The sequence below is a fragment of the Phacochoerus africanus genome, chromosome 7, assembly GCF_016906955.1.
Source record: "Phacochoerus africanus isolate WHEZ1 chromosome 7, ROS_Pafr_v1, whole genome shotgun sequence".
Lineage (NCBI taxonomy): Eukaryota > Metazoa > Chordata > Mammalia > Artiodactyla > Suidae > Phacochoerus > Phacochoerus africanus.
Genome location: NC_062550.1, coordinates 67,752,477 through 67,775,016, shown reverse-complemented (window position 1 = coordinate 67,775,016; position 22,540 = coordinate 67,752,477). Strand labels below are relative to the sequence as shown.

The 22,540-nt window shown below is 49.7% G+C and overlaps 1 protein-coding gene across 1 annotated transcript; it reads right to left on the bottom strand.

Moving 5' to 3' along the window:
* Positions 1-943: 943 nt before the first annotated feature.
* Positions 944-5,369, bottom strand: PIANP (PILR alpha associated neural protein). Its single transcript, XM_047788577.1, has 5 exons — positions 5,310-5,369; positions 4,547-5,058; positions 3,394-3,475; positions 2,409-2,630; positions 944-2,114 (listed from the first exon to the last, which is right to left on the bottom strand). The coding sequence occupies exons 1-5, from the start codon at positions 5,324-5,326 to the stop codon at positions 2,093-2,095; spliced, it is 855 nt and encodes a 284-aa protein (XP_047644533.1). The 5' UTR covers positions 5,327-5,369; the 3' UTR covers positions 944-2,092.
* Positions 5,370-22,540: the final 17,171 nt, after the last annotated feature.

Sequence of the window (22,540 nt, the reverse complement as noted above, 5' to 3'; positions counted from 1 at the left end):
AAAATAAACACACGGAAGCCAGTACAGGCCGGGGCAGCCCCGACTGCCCTCTTGCACGTAGCAGTCTCCCCGCCTCTCGAGCTCCCCAGTTTCTAGGGAGCGAGTGGGGCACAGATCGAGATGGGGAGAGAAATGGGACCTGGGTAGTTACCATAGTAACAGAACCTAGCAACAGCTGAGATGCTGATGTGTGGGCTTTTGCAGGGCCCTTTTATAAGAGCCAAACCTAGAACTGGGGGCTCAGAGGTTACTGATCCCAGCTGGGCATCCTGTGTTCCTTCTTCCAAACACACCCCTCCATTCCACCCCCAAGCCCCGGCAGTGCCTCTCTCTTAGAGAGAGGGCAGGGCAGGGAAAGCTAATGAGAATTAACCACAGGGCTTCTGGGGGGCAGCTGTGGGTGGAGGCAGGTTAGGGAGCAAGGCTGAAAATAAAGCAAGCAGGGCAGCCTCTTTCCCCCGGGTCCCTCTCATCTCCTTCCCATCGCTCCATTTTTTTCTTCTTACTTTGCCCTTCACCCTCCACGTCTTATCAGCGCTCTCCTCTTCCTTTTCTTTCTTGCACCACTGCCTGTGCTGAAGAAGTTTCCCTTTTCTTCTGCCTTTTTTCTCTCTTGACCTTTAATCTCTCTTGACCTTCTCTGAGCAAGTAACAAGCCACTCGTCCAGTTTCTTGCTCCAGCTGCTCCTTGTCAGGACTGCTCTCTTCAGTGTCTCTTCCTTCTGGTCCAACCCGAGTCAAAGCCCCCGAATCCCAGCTCCAGGCCAGCAGGCCAGGTCACCTCAGGTCCCCCTCCCATCCTTCTGGCCTCTCTCTTGGCTGCCTATCACCCCTCCTCCGCTCCACTCTGCAGGGCTTATAAGGCAGAACCAGGGCACTCGGGTATCTTGCAAAGGCTTTATTTGAAAATTTTTTTTTTTTTGAAACTTACATCCCACAAGAATTCAAGATTATCACCACAAGAAGAAAGAGATAATACAAAAATATATATCACAGCATAGGAGCCAGGTAAGAGAGGCAAGAAGGAAGGTGGGAAAGCTGTGAGAAGTCGGGACAGACCTCAGGGGTGGGGGCGAGAGGAGGGAGAGCAGAGGAACCAGGGAGGGAGGGGGGCAGAGAGGGGGAAATTGGGAGGCAGAGCTCCCGATGGCCTTGAACCAGCTGGCTCCAGTCCCCTGGCAGCCTAGGTGGAGTTAGGGAGGCCCTCAGGGAGGCTGGGAAGTGGAGGACTGGGGCGAGGGTTGCTCTGAATTCCAGAGTGACATACACGGATAGCCAAGACAGACAAGACAGGGACTAAGGAGCCAGGGGAGGGCAAACGGGAGCCCCTTTCTCATGTGGTGCAGCAGGTGACTCCCCAAAAGCCATCTCCCAGACAACATAATTTAGCAGTGGGGAGGGGGAGGAGTTGGGGGCCTCACTGCTCCCATTCCCATGGGGGAGCCTGCAGGGTAATGCGTGTGCCCTCAGAGCGGGATGGGGGAGACAGCGAAACCCATGATGTGGACCGGGATGGGACCGGGACAGAGGGGGGGCCTGGGGAGCCCCCAGCTCGCCTCCCACCCACCTCGGGGCAGCATGCAGGGGCTACAGAAACTGGGTCAGTGGGTGTTCACGAGGCAGAGTGTGGGCACAACACACAACATCACAACACGGGGCCAGGAAATGCACATGAGAGGTCACGGGAGTCACCCGCTGGCCACTGAGTGATGGGCTGAGTGCCGGGATGTGGGAGAAGAGAAAGCGAAAACTGTGAAACAAAAGGGAAGGTCCTCAGAGGGGAGAGGTATGGACAGGGAGACTGGCTGTACAAGAGCGTGAGTGTGTGCAAGGGCCTGTGAGGAGAGAGGTGAGTGTACAAGGCTTTCATGTGAGTGTGCAAGGGTGAGGAGGGGGGGACCAGAAGCCACAGATATGTGAGGCCCCCACCTAAAGGAGGGTGACAGCTGGGCTCGCCTGTAGGCCAGGGAGCATTCCGAAGTGCGGTTCAGGGCAGGAGCCCCCGCGCCCACAGCCGCCCCACCCTCAGCGGGTTGGGGGCTATGCCAGCCCCTTGGCCTCCTGCTTGGCGGCTCCCCAACATTGGGGGGCATCACAGATTCACCAGGGGAATCCTGAGAGGAAAAGGGAAAGGGCACAGTCAGGAACCAAGGGGCAGGGCAGAATCCAGAGGGCAGCATGAGAAAACAAAAAAGGAATCAAGGTTGAGAGGACAGAGTTGGCGTTCAATGGCAGCATGAGAACAGGACATAGATCCACAGAGAGTGGGAGACGGAAGGGTCCCCCTAGAGAGGAGGGGTTCAGACTCCTGGGGAGGGCCAGGTCTGCCTCCTCCCCACCCCCCTGGGAGGGAGCACCCCAACACAGCTCTGAGTTGCTGCCCCTCCCCCCCTTTGCCCTGCCCTCACCGGTTCAACTGGAAGGCTGGAGCCCCCTTGGGCTGGGGCATCCCCGGCCGGGGTCCCCCTCGGGGCTCCTCATGGTCAGGGGTGGGGGTGGGCGAGTCCCCGAAAGCCCCCAGCACAGTGACCCCAGCTGGGGACAGGTCTGTCAACGGCTGCTGGCTCTCCTCCTGCCTCAGGGCACCTTGCTGCCCAGAGGGCCTGCGCCGCTTCTGGCTGCGGTCCCAGCTGACGCAAGGGAAGGAAAGAGGTTCTCACATACTTATGAAGCCCCCCCGGCCTGGGCCTCCAGCGCTGGTCACCCCTATCCTCCCTCAGGCACACCAGACATCCCACAGCAAAGAAACTCTACACCACGTGTCCTGAGACTCCATCCACAAAACTACTCCCCCCCATCCCCACCCAGGGGCTCGGGGACCTAAACCACCCACCCACTTGGTCCGGATCCACAGAATGAACACCTCCCCCCGAAAAGATACACAGAGGCGCCCAGAACCGTCCCTCCCCCACGCATGCCCAGAAGAGCCGTTTCGCTCCTTAGCAGAGCAGGTTTAGTTCAAAGTCCGCTAATGAGCTGGACACCTGAGTCTAATGATGCTCACAGCAGAGGGTGAAGGACCGAGTGACCCATTACTAAGTGCCCGAAAGAAAGCTCCAGATTTTCTCCCTCCCCCCCCCCAGGCAGCCTTGAGGAGGAGCTCTGCAGGATGGGTCTTGGAGGAAATGGGCACATGGGATGTCCACCAAAGCCCCACATGCACACAGACACACACCCTACCTCTCCCGTTATCCTTGTACTCTCCAGGGAGAAGGAAGCTGTGCTCAGTTCTCACATCTACCCCCACTCAAATCCTCCCTACCTTTTCCCAAGGTCTCACCTTCACCCACTACTTCCCATCCCACCCCCAGCAAAACTGCCACCCGGGCTCCTTCCCTCCTTCCAGTCAAAGCTTCAGTCTCCATCTCCCAGCATCCCTCCCCCCGGGCTTACCAGAACTTGAAGATGATGCCGGTGGCTACCAGGACAATGATGATGGAGATGGTAATTGTGACATAGAGCTGAGGGTCCACACCTGATTGGGGTAGGGAGAGATTTTTAGGGAGGGGATGGGAGCCAAGGGGGGTTGGGGTGGGGTTCCGCTGCAGGTTCAGCAAGCCTGAGTGGTGTTGCTACTTGAAGCCACATCGCCCCAACTCTCTTTCTGCTTCAATGGAGCCTCCTCACTTTATTCTCTCTCTCTCTCTCTCTTTTTTTTTTTTTTTTGGTCTTTTTGCCTTTTCTGGGGCAGCTCCCGCAGTATATGGAGGTTCCCAGGCTAGGGGTCTAATTGGAGCTGTAACAGCCAGCCTACACCAGAGACACAGCAACTGAGGATCTGAGCCATGTCTTCAACCTACACCACAGCTCACAGCAACGCCAGATCCTTAACCCACTGAGCAAGGGCAGGGATCGAACCCACAACCTCATGGTTCCTAGTCGGATTCCTTAACCACTGAGCCACAACAGGAACTCCACTGTATTCTTTATTCTTAGCAGTAGCCTTCCCCAGAGTTTTCAGCTCTTTTCCTCCCAGATCCACTTTTTTCTCCACTTTCCCAAATCTTCTGTATATATGTGATGAGGAGGAGGCTCCAAGGGCAGAGAGAACCTCTCTCGCTGCACAGACACCTAGTGAGTGGAAATGTCCATCTCTGCCCTGGTCCCACCCCCAAGCCACTGGCTCAGTCTCCACACTCCCTGAGCAGAGGTGTCACCCTGAAGGTCTCGTTCAGGTTCAGTTTCTCTGCTTGGGATACTCTGACTATTTCCAAGGCCAGCTCAAAGGTCAGTTCTTGGAAGGTGTCCTGATTCCCGGGCTGAAGTAGTCTCTCCCTTCTCTTTTCCTAAAAGCATGCTGTGCATGCCTCTATTAGAGCATTTATTGTGTTGACTCCTCCCCAAGTGTTTACACATCTGTCTTTTCCAGTGGACCTGAGCTTCTCTGAGGCTCAGACGCATCTCCCTATGGGCCTCCTGTGCCAGAGTAGTGCCCAGCACGTTTGTTGAAGGAACCAACAGACAAGACCTCTGTTGCTGCCCTTCGAGCCTTCCACCAGCCCCCAACCCATCTATATCCCTACCAGCCTCTCCCACTCCCACTCACCTTCCCCACGGCCCCCGAACAGGAACGGCCGCAGGGTGGCAGGTGCTTCTCCAAGGATGAGCCCGTCTCCATCACCCCGCATGGAGTCTGAGTTGGGGTGTGGGGTAGCCAGCCCATGGGGGGCTGCAAAACCATAGTCCAGGGGCAGAAATCCAGGATTGGCAGAGTTGGGGTCCCCCCCATCCTCTCGAGACACTGTTGGGCCCCACACAATAGCCCAGGGGTACTGGGATGAGGGTGGCCCCTCCTCAAAGCCTGATGGGGTGGCTGGGGGCGCTGTGCCTGGCAGGACTTGCCGACGTGATCTTGGGACCCGAGGGGATCGGCTTGGTGGGGGTGCCCGCTCCCACACGCACACGTGGCGTGGGGCCGAGGGGCCTCCCCGGGCACAGGGGGGCCGGGCAGGGGCTGGTGGGGTTTGAGGGGAGAAGGAGGAACCTTGAGCAGGCGGTGGGAGGGGCAGCAACAGCAGTGGCCAGAGAGGGAGGAGATGGGACAGCAGCAGTGCAGGCCTGCAGGGAGGGAGAGAGGGCAGGTGAGACCAGGCCCATCCGGAGCTTCCATGCGGAGAGGACAGAGAGGACGGGTGCCTCCCTCCAAGTCTCTGTGCAAAAGGCAGGTGGGCCTCAGCAAGACTGGCCTCATTTCCCACCTTCCTAGGATCTAGCCCTCAGGATGGAAGGCCCTGGGTGGGCCTAGGAGGAGGAAGGCCAAGACCCCAGGGAAAATGGCCTCCAAGCTCCCGCTGCTGTGCCAAACTTACCACATCCTGGACTCCATGTCCGAGATCTTCCTCAGAGGTGACCCGGGTTTTCAGCCTTTACTGGGAGAGAGAGGGAGTCAGTCATCACATCCCAACTGGGCCCCGGGTACCTCTCCAGCTCATTCATCCACCATTTTACCCCTGTCTCTCCTCCAAGCTGTGGCTGCCAGCTCTGCGGCTGCCCCCCAGGACTCACGGCTGCATAGCATCCTCTCAGGGGAAAAACTCCCAGACTGGTCCCCTGTCCAGCCCCTAGCCCCCATCTACAACTTCCCAGGTCCCTGTTACCTCCTTAACCCAGGGTCTACTCTCACTTCTCTGGCTTCCTGCCTTCTCATTTCCTCTGCCCACAGCTCCAAGCTTTTCTTGGATCTTAATTTAGAGCCAAGAACCTTGTGATTCCTTGAGCACCTACTGAGAGGGAGGGAGTCTGAGGGGGGGAGGGAAGAGGAAGTCAATCTGAGTGAGTGTGTGAACGTGTGTGTCTGTAGAGGGCCTGCCCACCCGGCTTGGAGTCAGAAGCATTGCTCTTATGAGGTTGGCCCCAGGAATCTGCACTTTCAGGCGTGGGGCAAGAGGAGATGGAGGGAAGGAATGAAAGAGACAGAGAAAGAGAGAAGTGGGTGGGGGAAAAACTACAGGATATAATGTTTTCTCAGTGGTTAATCATCCGAATGCACAGGAGCCCTCCGAAGGGAGGTGGAGTTGGGAAGAGGCCACCCCCTCAAATGCAGCTCTCCTGGGGAAAGAGTCCTGGGAGAAAGGGGATGGATGGTTTTGAAAGGGGAGGACACCTTCTCAGAGCTGAAGGCGGTGGATCCAGGGGGAGGGCAGGCTCCCCGGTGAATGAGGGTACGACACTCAGTTTCCTCTGGATTCTGGGTCTAAATCTGAACATGAAGCACTCTCAGAGAATAACAGCGGAATAAGATGGGAGAGTCTGGGGGGAAGGGAACAGGGAAGTGAGCGGTGAGGAGAGACTTGAAGGGATGATGGGCTGAGAGAGACGGAGGGCTGGGGAGGCTTGAGAAAGGAGGAGAAAGGTGAAGAGGGAGTGGGTGGGTGGGGGATCAGTCCCAAAAGGATGGATTGGGGGATGCACAAAAAATCAGCAGCTGGAGGATGCTGACGGACAGACAGGAAGAGAGTAAAGGTCGGAGGGAAACAGAGGGTGAAGGGGTCACAGGAGCCAGGAAAGAAGGGACAAGGGCAGGAGGAGGAGGGAGGAAAGGTCCAAGCAGGGTGGGAAGTGGAGATCATGAAAGAGGGAAGGAGAAGAGGGGTGGAGGAGACAGGGAAGGGGAGGAAGGAACTGGGAAAGGAGAGAACAAGGTACTGAGGACAAAATGAGAGGAGGAAGGGATGGAGGATCGAAAAAACGGGAACAGCAAAGATGGAGGAGTTGGAAATTGTTTCTTCAAACGTAAAGGCACACGGAACTACGGAGAGAGGCAGGGATGGGGGCCTGGTGGGAAGAAGGCAGAGGGGGCTGGGACAAGAGCGAAGCTGCAGGGACGGAGGAAGGCGTGTGAGCCAGTGGATCAGAGAAGGGCTCCCAGGGACCAACTGACTCCAGGACCCAGTCGCCTCTCCCCCTGTGCATCTCCCACAACCAACGTCAACTCTAGTCCCTGGACCCTGCACCCCCTTAGCCACCCCCTCCAGGAAGCCCGCAGTCCCCGGCGGGCGCGCCACCCCCACCCCTGCCTCGCTCCCCACCGACCTGTTGTGCGCAGGAGACGAGCTGGGGGTGGGGCGGGAGCATCTGGCTGGGGGAACCCGGCCCCATCCCCAGCGTTGCCGCGAACCCACCCCTCCCACAGGCCCACGCTCCCCGGACCGGGCTGGCAAGCGATGAGAGTCGTGGGGAATCGAGGACCAGGCGGGTCGGCGAAGAGACTCTGCGGGAGGGAGCGCGGAGAGCAGAAAGGGAACCCGAGGCAGGAGGATGCAGGAGCAGGGGACTAAGCCAAAGGCGGGATGGAGGCAGCCGCGGGGACGGTGACCGCTGCGCCAGGAGGGCAGGATGGAGTCGGGACCCGCGGAGGGATGGAGAGCGCGGCGTGCAAGGCGCGCTTAGGCGCTGGAGACTTGAGCCGGGCGAGGAACCTTGCGGGAGGGGCAGGGGGCGAAAAGCGCCCCGGAGTCGGAGAGGGCAGGGCCGGGCTCCCTCGGGCGGGGGCGGGGGGGGGGGGGTCCCTCTCGCTCACCTGCATGCCTGGCGCGGCGGCGCGACGGCTGCGGGCGCTCGGGACTGCGCGGGCCTGGGGGGTCGCGGGAGCGGGCGGGGCACGGGGCATGGTCGTGGGGTTCGGCCAGCAGCGGGGTGCTGGAGAGGGTGGGGGGCGGGCGCCCGGGGCGCGGGGCGGCGGCGGCGGGAGATGCTCGGCTCGGCTCGGCTCGGGCTGCGCTCGGCTCGGCTGGGCTCGGCGCGGCAGCTCCAAGCGCTCGGTCTCCGCCTCTCCCCCTCCCGCTCGGTTCTCGGTTTAACCCTCCCGATGCTGCTTTGGTCGCGCCCAGCTGCTTCCCAGGTGGAGCGTGGGAGAGGGCAGCGCAGGGCGAGCGACCGTCCGATACTCCGGGTTCCGGTGGCGGGCTTCTTCACCCTATACCCCGACTACATGGACACCCCCGGTCACCCCAGTCAGTTTCTGAGATTCTGAGCACTCAAAGCTCTGTGTCCCCAACCCTGGTTTCGCCCCCCGCTGGAGAGTGCAGAATGCCGAGGCGGATGGTGAGGACCTCGCACCACCTCGGTTTATCCCAATGGCTTGGTCCCATGATTCCACTCTGGTTCTGCTACAATGACTTTTCCCCGAAGCAAACCAAATGATCTTGAAAGTATCATTTGCAAGACCGAGTTGCATTACTCAGCTTTTCTAGCACTCAGAATATCCAAGCTCCTTACTGTGACTTACAAGGCCTTGCATGTATATAACCTGGCCCCCAGGTAGTTCCCTGGTTTCCCCTCCTAACACTCTTTAAGCCCCAGCTTCACAGGACCCGATCTAGGTTCCTAGAATTAGAGTAGCTTAACCTGCCACAGGGTATTTGCACTTGCTGGTCCCACTCCTGGGAATGTTTTCCCTTGGATTTTCACCATGATTCACTGCTTTTATTAAAATTTCCCTTAGATCTAATGTCACCTCCTTTGGGAGGCCTTCCCTAACCTTTCTATCAAAAGTGGCTTCCCCTGCCCCCACTCTCACCCTATCCTACCCCAGCCCTCTCTTTCAGGTCACCCTGTTTTCTTAGAGTTGCACTTGTAGGACACCACACTCTTCTAGTTTCCCTTCATTCTCAATGGCTTTTCCTTCTCTGTCTCAAACCTCTAATAAAAGTTAGAGCTTCCTAGGGCTTAGTCCTTGGCCCTCCTCTCCTTCCACATTCTCTGTCCAGTGATGTCATCAGGGCTTAAATACTATGTAAATGTCAGCGAGTCCTAAATTTATATCCAGAGCTCCAGTCTCATTTATCCGACAGCCTACTTGACATCTGCACTTGGATGTCTAATGGCCATGTGAAGCTAATGTGGCTAAAATAGATCTATTGAATTACAGCCCCCCCCCTCCGCTGCCACCCCCGTCAATCCATTTCTCTCCCAGTGTTCCCCATCCTGGGATATGACGGCTTCCATTTGTCAGGATAAAAATCTAGGAAACATCCTTCCTCCTTTTTCCCTTTTCTCACTGATTCCCACCATATAGCTAATTCACCAACACATCCTGTGAGCGCTGCATCCAAAATATATTCTGGATCCATTTACTTCTCTCCATCTTTGTTCCTAGCATCCTGGTCCAAGCCATCATCTCTCTCTGGAATAATGCACTGGCTTCCTAGCTGGTTCCTTGTTTCTACCCTTGCCCCCTACAAAATAGTCTTCACAATATCTGGCAATGCTTTGAAAATCAAAATTATATCATGCTCTTGCCTGCCTACAATATTTGAGTGGCTTTTCATTGTACTTGGAACACATATGAACTCCTTCTTGGGAGAGGCCCTCTGACTAGTACTCCTCCTCAGTGTTCAAGCAATGTGCTTGATAGGACTTCCTGATGTTCTAAATACCTGAAATCATCCTCTTGGCCCCCCTGCACGTTTCTTTCTTTCTTTCTTTAAAGGGCCGCACTTGTGGCTTATGGAAGTTCCCAGGCTAGGGGTTGAATCGGAGCTGCAGCTGCGGGCCTACACCACAACCACAGAAACGCCAGATCCAGATCCAAGCCACATCTGCAACCCGCATCTCTCGGCAATGCCGAGTCCTGAGAGAGGCCAGGGATTGAACCCACATCCTCATGCATACTAGCTGGGTTCCTAAGCCAATAAGCCACAATGGGAACTCCCCTGCCCCCAGCCGGTGCTTTTCATTTGCTCATCCTTGAATCCTTTGCCCCCTACTCATCTTCGCCTGGTTGGCTGCCTCTTCTCATTCAGCCACCCACTCTATCTCATCAGTATGTTTCACTGTCTTTCCAACTCATCACTCTCTGAAATGATCTTATATTTGTTTATTGTCTGCCTCCACCCCGCCCCCCATATACTAGAGAACAAAGACCTTGTTTGAGGTTTTCACCCTGTATCCTTCCTTGGTGCCTGGCACATAGGAGATGCTCAATATTTATTACTTAGGGGACCTCACCTGGACTTGAGCCCACTCTGAACCCTTCGTTCTGCCCTCTGCTCTCCACCTGCCTTTCTTGTCCATCTGCCTGCCTTCCCTGATCTCTGCCCTGAGCCGAATGCTTTGGGCCAAGTCTCTGCTCACACTCCCGCCCTTCCAGACTCTCACCCCTCATCCCTTGCATTATTACTATCATTAGCCTGACACACTCGCCTCCCGGAAGGAAACCTGCTGTTCTGACCAGCATCTGCAGCGGCTGTCCTCTCGCTTGTCAGTCCCTGACAGCCCTTCCTTCTGAGGCCAGAACAGCAGTGACTGAGCCGTCCTCCTAGTGTCTCCTGGTGGCTGGAAAAACAGCGCACATTGGGTGCAAACCTGGCCATGGGAGGCAGGGCGTGCAACTACACAGTGTCCTGGGCTCCGGTGAGCCCCAGCTGTATCCTAAAAGCACGTTGTTGGAGTTCCCATCATGGCGCAGTGGTTAACAAATCCGACTAGGAACCACGAGGTTGTGGGTTCGATCCCTGGCCTTGCTCAGTGGGTTAAGGATCCGGTGTTGCAGTGAGCTGTGGTGTAGGTTGCAGACGTGGCTCGGATCCTGCGTTGCTGTGGCTCTGGTGTAAGCCGGCAGCTACAGCTCCGATTAGACCCCTTGCCTGGGAACCTCCATATGCCGCGGGAAGCGGCCCTAGAAAACACAAAAAAGACAAAAATAAATAAATAAATAAAAATAATTAAATAAATAAAAACACGTTGTTAAAGGGGATTCATTATGTGTGGGTCAAATTTATCAAGTGGATATTCACTACCGGTGTAAGTGCCTTTTACCCTGAGGACTTTGGGTCATTATGAACTATTTCTAGCATTCTTGATTGATTCATTCTTTCAATGACTATTTTTTGAACACCTACTCCATGCCGGGTATGGCCTTACAGCCTGGGGCGCGGTAGCGAGAACAAGAACAAAGTCATCGCTGTCTTCATGGAGGGAGACGGTGGAACACAGTGATACATGTATCTTCAGATGAATCTGAGGACCTTCCCACACTCCACAGTCTATAAATTCTCCCCTTGTGTCTAGCTCTGCTGGCATCTTTATCATTCGCTCTGGGCTCACTGGGGCTTCCTAGTATTTGTCAGGGTGAATTTCTGTCTGTTTCCTGCCCTCACAGGTCTGTGCTTCTGAACACTCTCACTCTCAGCTGATGATCTCGCCTGCTGTTTCTCTGAGAACGTAGAGGGAGGCATAAGAGAACTTCCCCCCTCCCAGCCCCATCTCTCCTTCTGTGGGGGATCCCAGATGCTCTTCAACCACCCGAAGCCATCACTCCAGGCACTGTCCCTCCCTCTCCTGCCGTGCCACCTCCTCCTCAGCATCATGGGGCCCAACACCAAGTAAATATGCAGTAATGTCCTGCGGCTGAAGGTGAAAACAAACCCTCCTTGGCGTTCCCTGGTGGCCTAGGGATTAAGGATCCAGTGCTGTCACTGCTGCGTTGAGGGTTCGATCCCTGGCCCAGGAACTTGCACATTCCCCTCCAGTATTTGCTCTTCTCTGCTTCCTGTGACAGCAGGTATCTCAGAAGATGGTCTCTGTTCACCATCTTGTCCACTTCCCCTCCCATTCCTTCTCTTTTATTAACTTAAATTTTAATTTTTGTAATTTATTATTTTGAATCGGTAATACTTAACATATATAAAAGAAGTTTCCAATATACAAAAAGGTATGTCATGAAAATTCTCATTCTCACCGCATCCACCCTCTTTCCAGCTCCCACCCCTGCCCTCAATGAAATTAACTTTGGTGTATTCCCCTCCAGAGGTTCGTTACGCAGATGGTAATACAAGTTCTCATTCACCCATGCATTTGACATAAAGTTAGCATACCCTGTCCATTGTTCTGTTCTCCATCTTTCCTTTTTGATTTGTCGTGTCTTTGCTGTCTTGCCATATCAGTGAAGAGGGAGCCTTGTCATCCTTTTACACAGCTTCATGGTATTCTGACCTGTGCATGGACTCTTGTCAGGCTTCTGTCCAAACCGCTCTGCTGAAATGCCTCTTGTCAAGGCCACCTGTGACCTCCATGTTTCCAAATGCAGAGGTCAATTGCCTGTGTCTTTTTACTTGGTTATCAGCAGTCTTTGATACAGGTGATCCTGTCCTGTTCTAGAAGCACTTTCTTTTCTTTTTTCTTTTGTCTTTTTGCCTTTTCTAGGGCCGCTCCCATGGCATATGGAGGTTCCCAGGCTAAGGGTCAAATTGGAGCTCTAGCTCCCGCCTACGACAGAGCTAAAGCAACGGGGGAACTGAGCCGCGTCTGTGACCTACATACATCACAACTCATGGTGATGCGGGATCATTAACCCACTGAGCAAGGCCAGGGATTGAACCCACAACTTCATGGTTCCTAGTCGGATTCCCTAACCACTTCGCTACAACGGGAACTCCTAGAAGCACTTTCTTACCTGACTTTCCCGATGCTACACTGTCCTGATTTGGTTTCTCCTTCTTAATCTCCTTGATGAGTTCCTCTTTATCTCCTTGACTGCCACTTCCTGACTCCCTTCTCCTATCTATGGTCCTGACCCTGGGGATCGTACTCAGTCTCTGGCTTTTTTAAATTAATTAATTAATTTGTTTTTTAGGGCCACACCCATGGCATATGGAGGTTCCTAGGCTAGGGGTTGAATCAGAGCTACAGCTGTGGGCCTGCAACCACAGCCACAGCAACGCAGGATCTCAGCTGCATCTGTGACCTGCCCCACAGCTCACCGCAGCCTGATACTTAGCCCACTGATGGAGGCCAGGGATTGAACCCTCGTCTTCATGGTTACTAGTCAGATTCGTTTCCACTGTGACACAATGGGAACTCCAGTTAATGGTATTTTTTAAGATTACATTTTTAGTTTTCCTTTCTGCTGGTACATAGAAATGTAATTGATTTTAAATGTTGATTTTAGAGCCAGCCACCTTAATAAGCTTTCTCTTATGTGTAATAATTTTTCTATAGACTTTTGGAATTTTCTACAGAGACCATCATATCATCTTCAAATGATAGCAGTTTGCCTTTTTCTTTCCAATACTATGTCTTTAATTCCCTCTTCTTGTGCTGCCAGGACCTTTAGTACAATGTTGAACACAAGCAGTAATAGCTGGTCTCTTTCCTTGTTCTTGGTTTTAAAGGAAACACTTCCAGCTTCTTTCCAGTAAGAATGGTGTTTGCTGAAATTTTTTTTTTTTTTTTAATTTTCTCAAGTTAAGGAAGATCCTTTCTGGAGTTTCCATTGTGGTACATCAGAAACAAATCTGACTAGGAACCGTGAGGTTTCCGGTTTGATCTCTGGCCTCACTCAGTGGGTTAAGGATCTGGCATTGCTGTGAGCTGTGGTATAGGTTGCAGAAGTGGCTTGGATCCTGCATTGCTGTGGCTGTGGTGTAGGCTGGTAGCTGTAGCTTCAATTCGACCCCTAGCCTGGGAACCTCCATATGCTATGCTGTGGGTGTGTCCCTAAAAAGCAAAAAAAGAAAAAAGGGAGATCCTTTCTTTTTTCTTTTCTTTTTTTTTTTTTTTGTCTTTTTGCCTGTGCTAGGGTTGTTCCCGCGGCATATGGAGGTTCCCAGGCTAGGGGTCCAATTGGAGCTGTAGCCGTCGGCCTACGCCAGAGACACAGCAATGCTGGATCCGAGCCGAGTCTGTGACCTACACCACAGCTCACAGCAACTCCATATCCTTAACCCACTAAGCAAGGGCAGGGATCGAACCTGCAACCTCATGGTTCCTAGTCGGATTCGTTAACCACTGGGCCACAACGGGAACTCCAGGAAGATCCTTTCTAATCCTAGTTTGCTTAGTTCTGTTATGTATGGCTGTTGAACTTTTCCAATGCTTTGAATGCTTTTCAAAGCCAATTTTTATTGTGAAATATAACATATAAAGATAAGTGCAATAAAAACATGAAGTATACTGAATACTTATAGAGGGAATACGAATGTAACCACAGTCCAGGCAAACTAAAAGAATCTTGCCAGAGTTCCCGTCGTAGCGCCGTGGTTAACGAATCCAACGAGGAACCATGAGGTTGCAGGTTCGATCCCTGCCCTTGCTCAGTGGGTTAACAATCTGGCATTGCGGTGAGCTGTGGTGTAGGTTGCAGATGAGGTTGGGATCCCATATTGCTGTGGCTCTGGCGTAGGCTAGCAGCTACAGCTCCGATTCGACCCCTAGCCTGGGAACCTCCATATGCCGTGGGAGCAGCCAAAGAAATGGCAAAAAGACCAAAAAAAAAAAAGAATCTTGCCAGTCCTCAAAAAAGACCTCTGTGTCCTGTGTCCTCCGTCATACACCATTTGCTACTCACCATAGGTAATTTGTATTTTGACTTTTATAGCAATCACTTCCTTGATTTACTTTCTTTTCTTGGTCTTTTGTCTTTTTACTTTTTTTTTTTTTTTGGTCTTTTTAGGGCCACACCCGTGGCATATGGAGGTTCCTGGGCTAGGGGTCAAAAGGGAGCTGTAGCTGCCAGCCTACACCACAGCTACAGCAATTCGGGATCCAAGCCTCGCCTGTGATCTACACCGTAGCTCATGGCAATGCTGGATCCTTAACCCACTGAGCGAGGCCAGGGAGCAAACCCACATCTTCATGGTTCCTAGTTGGATTCATTTCTGCTGCACCACGATGGAAACTCCTGTCAGTGATACATGTTAACAAATGCTTTCTTCTATTCTGTGGCTTGTCTTGATGAACAGATGTTCTTGATTTTAACGTAGTTTAATATATTGATCTTTTCCTTTATGGAAAAGGTATTTCCTTTATGGTTAGTGTATTTGAATGTTAAGATTTTTCCCTACCTTGAATTAATGAATAAATTCTTCTACATTGTATTCTAAGAGCCCTTTAATTTGCCTTTTACATTTAGTCTGTAGTAAAGTGGGGAATGATTTTTGTATATGGTTTAAGATAGGGGTTCAGTTTTACTTTTTCATATAGGTACCCAGTTGTCACAGAAACATTGAAATGTGTGTCCTTTCTCACCTGCTCAAATGTGCAAACTCTACCATAAATCAAGTGTTTATATATGAGTGAATTTGTTTCTGAGCTCAATATTATGATCTAGTAGTTTATCCTTTGCCTAAACTCTGCTATCTTAATTATTACGGCTTTGAAATTATGTCCTGGCATCTGGTAAAGCAGGTCTTTCCACTCTGTTCATTTTAAAGAGGCTATTTTTGGCCTTTTGCACTCCCATGTAAGTTTAAGAATCAGTTTGCCAGTTTTATACACTCACAAAGAAAGCTTGTTGGGATTTGGATTAGGATTGTACTGAATCTATAAATCACTTTAGGGAGAACTGACTTCTTCCTGATATGGAGACCTCTAATCTATGAATGTGAAATATCTCTCCATTTACTACAACTTAAATATCTCACAATAAATTATAATTTGTTGCATATGGGTCTTACTTATATTTTGTTATTTTTATACCTTGAAATTTGATTTTTTTTCATAGTACTACAAGTGGTAACTTTAAAAATTATTCATCATCTAATTGTTTGATATACAGATTAGTTGATTTTTATATTTTCTTAATCAAGCAACCTTGTTAAATTCTTATTCCAATAATTTGTAGATTCTTTTGAATTCTCTACGTATGCAAACACATTTTCACATTTTCTAAAAATGATAGCTGCTTTTTTTTGTCTTTTTTTTTTGTCTTTTTGCTATTTCTTGGGCCGCTCCCTCGGCATATGGAGGTTCCCAGGCTAGGGGTCCAATCGGAGCTGTAGTCTCCCGCCTACGCCAGAGCCACAGCAACGTGGGATCCAGCCGCGTCTGCAACCTACACCACAGCTCAGGGCAACGCCGGATCGTTAACCCACTGAACAAGCGCAGGGGCCGAACCCGCAAGCTCATGGTTCCTAGTCAGATTCATTAACCACTGCGCCACGACGGGAACTCCACTGCTTTCTTTTTTTAATCTAATCTTTTTTTTTTTTCCTTTCCTGTCTTACCACTCTGGCTAGGATCCCCATTACAAGACTGAATACAAGTGGTGGTACCAGGCATTCTTTTCTCAGATTTACAAGTTCTGTTCTAGTTTTCTAAGTGTTTTTAAACCACAAACGGATGTTGATTTCATCACTTTTTTTCTGTATTGAGATGATTGTTTGATTTACTCCTTTAATCTATTAAAATGATGACTAAGGGAGTTCCCTGGTGGCCTAGTGGTTAAGGATCTGGCATTGTCAATGCTGTGACTCAGGTCTCTGCCATGGTGCGGGTTTAATCCCTGGCCCAGGAACTTCCACATGCCGTGGGTGCTGCCAAAAAAATGATGAATACAATATTTTCCAGAGTTCTCATAGTGGCTCAGTGGTAATGAACCCAACTAGGATCCATGAGGATGTGGGTTCAATCCCTGACCTCGCTCAGTGGTTGAGGGATCCAGCATTGCTGTGAGCTGTAGTGTAGGTCGCAGATGCAGCTTGGATCCCATGTTGCTGTGGCTATGGTGTAGGCCGACAGCTGTAGCTCTGATTCAACCCCTAGCCTAGGAAATTCCATATGCCAAGACTATGCCCCTCCCCCGAAAAAAAGCATAAATAAATAAATAAAATTTGCCAATATTAAGCTACCTTTAAATTACTGACATAAATTCAAGTTAGTCTTCCTGTATTATCTTTTTTGCACATTGCTGGATTCAGTTTGCTAGTGTTTTATTAAAGATTTTTGTATTTCTGTTAATAAGTGAGATTGGCTATAATTTTCCTTTTTAGTATTGCCCTTTTCCCATTTGGTTATCAAAGTAATTTTGGCTCCATAGAATGAGTTGTGGACTGTCCTTTCTTTTCCTAATTTCTCTTTCTTTCTTTTTTGCTTTTTAAGGCCACATCTGTGGAATATGGAAGATTCCAGACTAGAGGTGAGTCACAGTTGTAGCTACTTGCCTATGCCATAGCTACAGCCACACCAGATCCAAGCCTTGTCTCAGACCTACAAGCTCAGGGCAACGCCACATCCTTAACCCACCAAGCAAGGATAGGGATTGAACCTGCATCCCCATGGATACTAGACAGGTTCATTAAACACTGAGCCAGGACAAGAACTCCTGCCCTTTTTCTTTTTTTAAAGTCTCTGCTCCATTGTCACCTTACCAGAGAGGCCTTTCCTTGGGACCATATATTAAAAAAGCAAATATCTCCTGCATTCCCCCACCCCCTCCTTGTTTTGTTATTTATTATCTCCTGACCACCTATGTATAGATGTATTCATTGCCTGAATCTCACAAGAATGTAAATACTGGAGTTCCCGTCGTGGCGCAGTGGTTAATGAATCTGACTAGGAACCATGAGCTTGCGGGTTCCATCCCTGCGCTTGTTCAGTGGGTTAACGATCCGGCGTTGCCCTGAGCTGTGGTGTAGGTTGCAGACGCGGCTCGGATCCCACGTTGCTGTGGCTCTGGTGTAGGCGGGAGACTACAGCTCCGATTGGACCCCTAGCCTGGGAACCTCCATATGCCGAGGGAGCAGCCCAAGAAATAGCAAAAAGACCAAAAAAAAAAAAAAGAATGTAAATACCAAGACAGCAAGTATTTTGTCTGTTCCTAGTAGTTAGAATAATGCTTGGCAATGATAGGTGCTCAAAATATAATTTTAAATCAATGAGAACATTTTATTATGTGTCTGACTCCTTAGTCCTCAGCCAGCTTCTCTAGCTTTATTTTGGTGCATCTTGTTTTCTATTCTTAGCACTAAAAACACAGCACCTGGCACATGGCCTTGTACATAACTGTCACTTAGTAACAAATGAATGGATAAATGTTACATCCTAGGCTTTACTTAAGTTTAATTAGCTCCCATCTCCCTCTTGGAGAGCTTCTTTTCCTTTTTTTTTTTTTTTTTTTGTCTTTTCTATGGCCGCACCTGCAGCATATGGAGATTCCCAGGCTAGGGGTCTAATCGGAGGTGTAGCCACCAGCCTACGCCAGAGCCAGAGCAACACCAGATCCGAGCTGCGTCTGCGACCTACACCACAGCTCACGGCAATGCCAGATCTTTAACCCACTGAGCGAGGCCAGGGATCAAACCCGAAACCTCATGGTTCCTAGTCAGATTCGTTAACCACTTCATTAACCAAAGGGAACTCCCTTTCTTTCTTTCTCCCTGACCTCTGCTCCCACCCCTAGATCTTCTTCTTCTTCCCACTTGCCCCTCTTCTTTTCTTTTTTTTTTTGTCTTTTTTTTGTTGTTGTTGTTGCTATTTCTTGGGCCGCTCCTGCGGCATATGGAGGTTCCCAGGCTAGGGGTTGAATCGGAGCTGTAGCCACCGGCCTACGCCAGAGCCACAGCAACGCGGGATCCGAGCCGCGTCTGCAACCTACACCACAGCTCACGGCAACGCCGGATCCTTAACCCACTGAGCAAGGGCAGGGACCGAACCCGCAACCTCATGCCTCATGGTTCCTAGTCGGATTGGTTAACCACTGCGCCACCACGGGAACTCCCCTCTTCTTTTCTCATCTCTCCTCTTTTTTTTTTTTTTTCCTCACATTTATCCCTCCTCTCCTTTGTCTGCCTTTTTTTTTTTCCTTTTGCCTTTTTAGGGCCGCACTCGCGGCATATGGAAGTTCCCAGGCAAGGGGTTGAATTGGAGCTACAGCTGCCGGCCTACACCACAGCTCACCACGATGCCGGATCCTTAACCCACTGAGCGAGGTCCGGGATCGAACCTGAAACCTCATGGTTCCTGGTTAGATTCCTTTCTGCTGCGCCACCACGGAGAACTCCTCTGTCTGCCTTTCAATCTTCTTTAGTCCATCATTTCTCCTTTCTTTCTCCAAATTCTCCTTTTCTGCATATTAATTGTTCCCTCATTTCCTCCTCTTACTCCTCTTTCTCTCTGGGAACCATAAAACATCAGAATCAGAATTGGCCTTAATCTCTCACTCTGCAGATACAGAAAAGGGGACACCACAAGATGGCACAATTTGCTTTAAGGTCACAGCTAGTGTAAAGCTGAATTAGGGCAAGATCTCAGATTATCCCTTTCTTCCTCCTCTGTCTTTCATTTCTGCTTTTTCTTTTCTTTCCTAGCACAGTGTTGGCATCCAACTTGCATTTGGGTCTCAGTTCCATCACTTATAGTGGCGGCCTTCAACAAATCATTTAACTTCTGTGATTCTCGGTGTCTTCACAAGTTAACAAAGATATTAACATGCACCGCAAAGGTGTGTTGTAAAGATTAAATAAATAACAAGTTGAACAACAACATACACAGAAGAAGAAAACCCTACAGCTAACATCATACGAATAATAGGGAGAAACACGAAGTTTTCTAAGATCAGGAACAAGGCAAGAACATCCCCTCACCACTTCCTTTAACATTGTACGGGAACTCCTTGCTAATGCAATAAAGCAAGGAAAAGAAATAAAAAGTATAAAAATGGGGAAGGAAGACATAAAATATGTTCATAGAGGACGAAATCATTTATGTAGAAAATCTGAAAGCATCAACAACAAAACCTCCTAGAACCAATAAGCAATTCTAGCAAGGCTGCAGGATCTAAAGGTTAATACATATGGTTTTTTTTTTTTTTTGTCTTTTTGCTATTTCTTGGGCCGCTCCCGCGGCATATGGAGGTTCCCAGGCTAGGGGTCGAATCAGAGCTGTAGCCACCGGCCTACGCCAGAGCCACAGCAAAGAGGGATCCGAGCCGCGTCTGCAACCTACACCACAGCTCACAGCAACGCCGGATCATTAACCCACTGAGCAAGAGCAGGTACCGAACCCGCAACCTCATGGTTCCTAGTCGGATTCGTTAACCACTGTGCCACGACGGGAACTCCCAAAGGTTAATATATAAAAGTCAACTGCTTTACTATAAACCAACAATGAACAAGTGGAATTTTAAATTAAAAATACAATGTCATTGAGCGACTCCAAAATGTGAAATTCTTAAGTATAAATTTAACAAAGCATGTGTAAGATCTATGAGGAAAACTACAAAACTGTGATAAATAAAATCAGAGAACTAATTAAATGGAGAAACAATCCACATATCTGGATAAAAAGATATGGTCAAAACATCAGTTCTTCCCTGGAGTTCCCATTGTGGCTCACTGGGTTAAGGACCCCAGGTTGTCTCTGTGAGGATGCAGGTTTACCCCTGGCCTCAGTCAGTTGGTTAAGGACCCAGCATTGCTGCAAGCTGCAGCATAGGCTGCAGATGCTGCTTGGATCCCAAATTGCTGAGGCTGTGGCTGTGGCCAGGGCCTGCAGCTGCAGCTCCAATTCGATCTCTAGTGCGGGAACTTCCATATGTCGCATTTGTGGCCCTAAAAAGAAAGAAAAAAATCAGTTTCCTTCCCAACTTGACCTATAGACTCAATACAATTGCAACCACAATTGCGGGAAATTACTTTAGGGATATCAACAAACGGGTTCTAAAGTTTATATGGATGACACTAATCAACATGTTCATGAAACAAAAACAGACCCACAATATAGAGAACAGACTGTGGTTGCCAAGGGGGAGGGGGTTGGGAGAGCGAAGGATTGGGAATGTGGGATTAGCAGAGACAAACTTTATATGTAGGATGGATAAACAAGGTCCTACGCTATAGCACAGGGAACTATATTCTATATTCTGTGATAAACTGTAATGGAAAAGAATATTAAAAAGAATATATTTGTATAACTGAGTCACTTTGCTGTACAGCAGAAATACAACATTGTAAATCAGCTATACTTCCATAAAATTTTTAAAAATAATAAAAATAAGTGTACCAGGAGTTCCCGTCATGGTGCAGTGGAAACGAATCCGACTAGGAACCATGAGGTTTCGGGCTTGATCCCTGGCCTTGCTCAGTGGGTTAAGGATCCGGCATTGCCGTGAGTTGTGGGGCAGGTCGCAGACATGGCTTGGATCTGGCGTTGCTGTGGCTGTAGTATAGGCTGGCAGCTATAGCTCCGATTGGACCCCTGGCCTGGGAACCTCCATATGCCGCGGGTGCAGCCCTAAAAAGACAAAAGACAAAAAAAAAGTATCAAACTTCCAGTTATAAGAAAATAGGCACTAATGATGTAATATACAACATAATGTATGGTATAGTGGTATAGTTAACATTGTTGTATTGCAGATTTGAAAGTTGTTAAGAGTTCTCATCACATGGACAAAATTTTTTTTTTTGGTATATATATATATATATATATATATATATATATATATATGAGATAATAGATATTAACTGAACTTACTGTGGTGGAGGAGTTCCCATTGTGGCTCAGTGGGTTAAGAACCCAATTAGCATCCATGAGGGCACAGGTTCAATCCCTGGCCTCGCTCAGGGGGTCAAGGGTCGGGTGTTGCTGTAGGCTGTGGTGTAGTTCACAGATCTGGCGTGGCTGTGGCTGCGGTGTAGGCCAGCAGCTGCAGATCCGATTGGTTCCTAGCCTGGGAACATCCATATGCTGCATGTGCAGCCCTAAAAAGCAACAAATAAACTTTGAGCTTAAAGTCCCTTCAGCAACAGCTCCAACAGCCTACCAGTTCTGATTTTTCTCTTCATTTAATGACGTCTTCCCCTTTCTCCTCTTTCCATTACATATAAATTATTTCACTTCTCTGAGCCTCACTTTTCCCATCTGGAAAATGGAAATAATAATGGACTTTTTACACGCATCAAATGAATTAGGTAAAGCTGTTAGCTCAGTGCCTCATACAAGTGCCTCCAAGATGTCATTAACATTGCTCTTATTTGACCTTCTGTAAGCCTGGTAGGAGATACAAAACACTACGAAAATGTCAGTTGTTTATTTTTGCCCCCTAAAGTATTATGGTGAATTGGAAAGATGGCTCCCGGCTCGAATAGACATGGGCTCCAAGTAAAACTCTGGATTTTTATGAGCTTCAATGTATGTCTTCCCTGCAGCTAGGGTTTTTTTCCTTCCCCAGGAATCAAAAGGGTTAATGTACAGGAATGCATCATTCAGTACATTTGCAAACATGAGAGATGGCGTCCTGGAAACACCATGGAGACACTGTACAGTTATGAGAATTCAATGGGTCAAATTTTAATTTTAAAAGATGCCTGAACAACAGTAAGCCTTCAATACGTGTTAGCTATTACTATTTCCTTTACCGTTTCCACACTTGTCTCCTTCTCCTCCAAAAAAATGAGTGGTTGCGCTAAAAATGAGACGATCTCTGCAGCTCAACTTCTATGGTCTCCCTCTCTCCTCCTCGTTTCACACCACCTTTTTCCTTATGTCCCTCTCTTTTTTTTAAATCCCCCTCTTTCGATTACAGCTTTTCTCTTGCCTCGGGAACTCTGACAAATTTTCAGACCCCAGCCAGGCTGAAGCTGACGCACAACTAGCCGGTACCAGGCTATCGCCAAGAGTTCCCTCTGCAAACAGCCTCTTGCGCCTGTCCAATAAAGTTTTATTGAAACAAAGCCGAGGAAAGGGCGCCCGTCATTCTTTCCGCAGGAGCCAATCAGAGAGCAGAACGCATGCGTCGCTCTTGGGATCTTCATCAGTCGGAGGCGGGGACGGAGCATGTCCCGCCTGAAACCCGCCCCGTGAGAGCGGAAAGTAAGGCCGGAAG

What these genes read in the sequence shown, in the direction of transcription:
- PIANP (XM_047788577.1), bottom strand. An exon ending in GTTCGGGGGCCGTGGGGAAG is followed by an intron (nt 3,476 to 4,546) that starts GTGAGTGGGAGT and finishes TACCCCAATCAG; the next exon opens with GTGTGGACCCTCAGCTCTAT. An exon ending in CCAGCCTTCCAGTTGAACCG is followed by an intron (nt 2,115 to 2,408) that starts GTGAGGGCAGGG and finishes TTTTCCTCTCAG; the next exon opens with GATTCCCCTGGTGAATCTGT.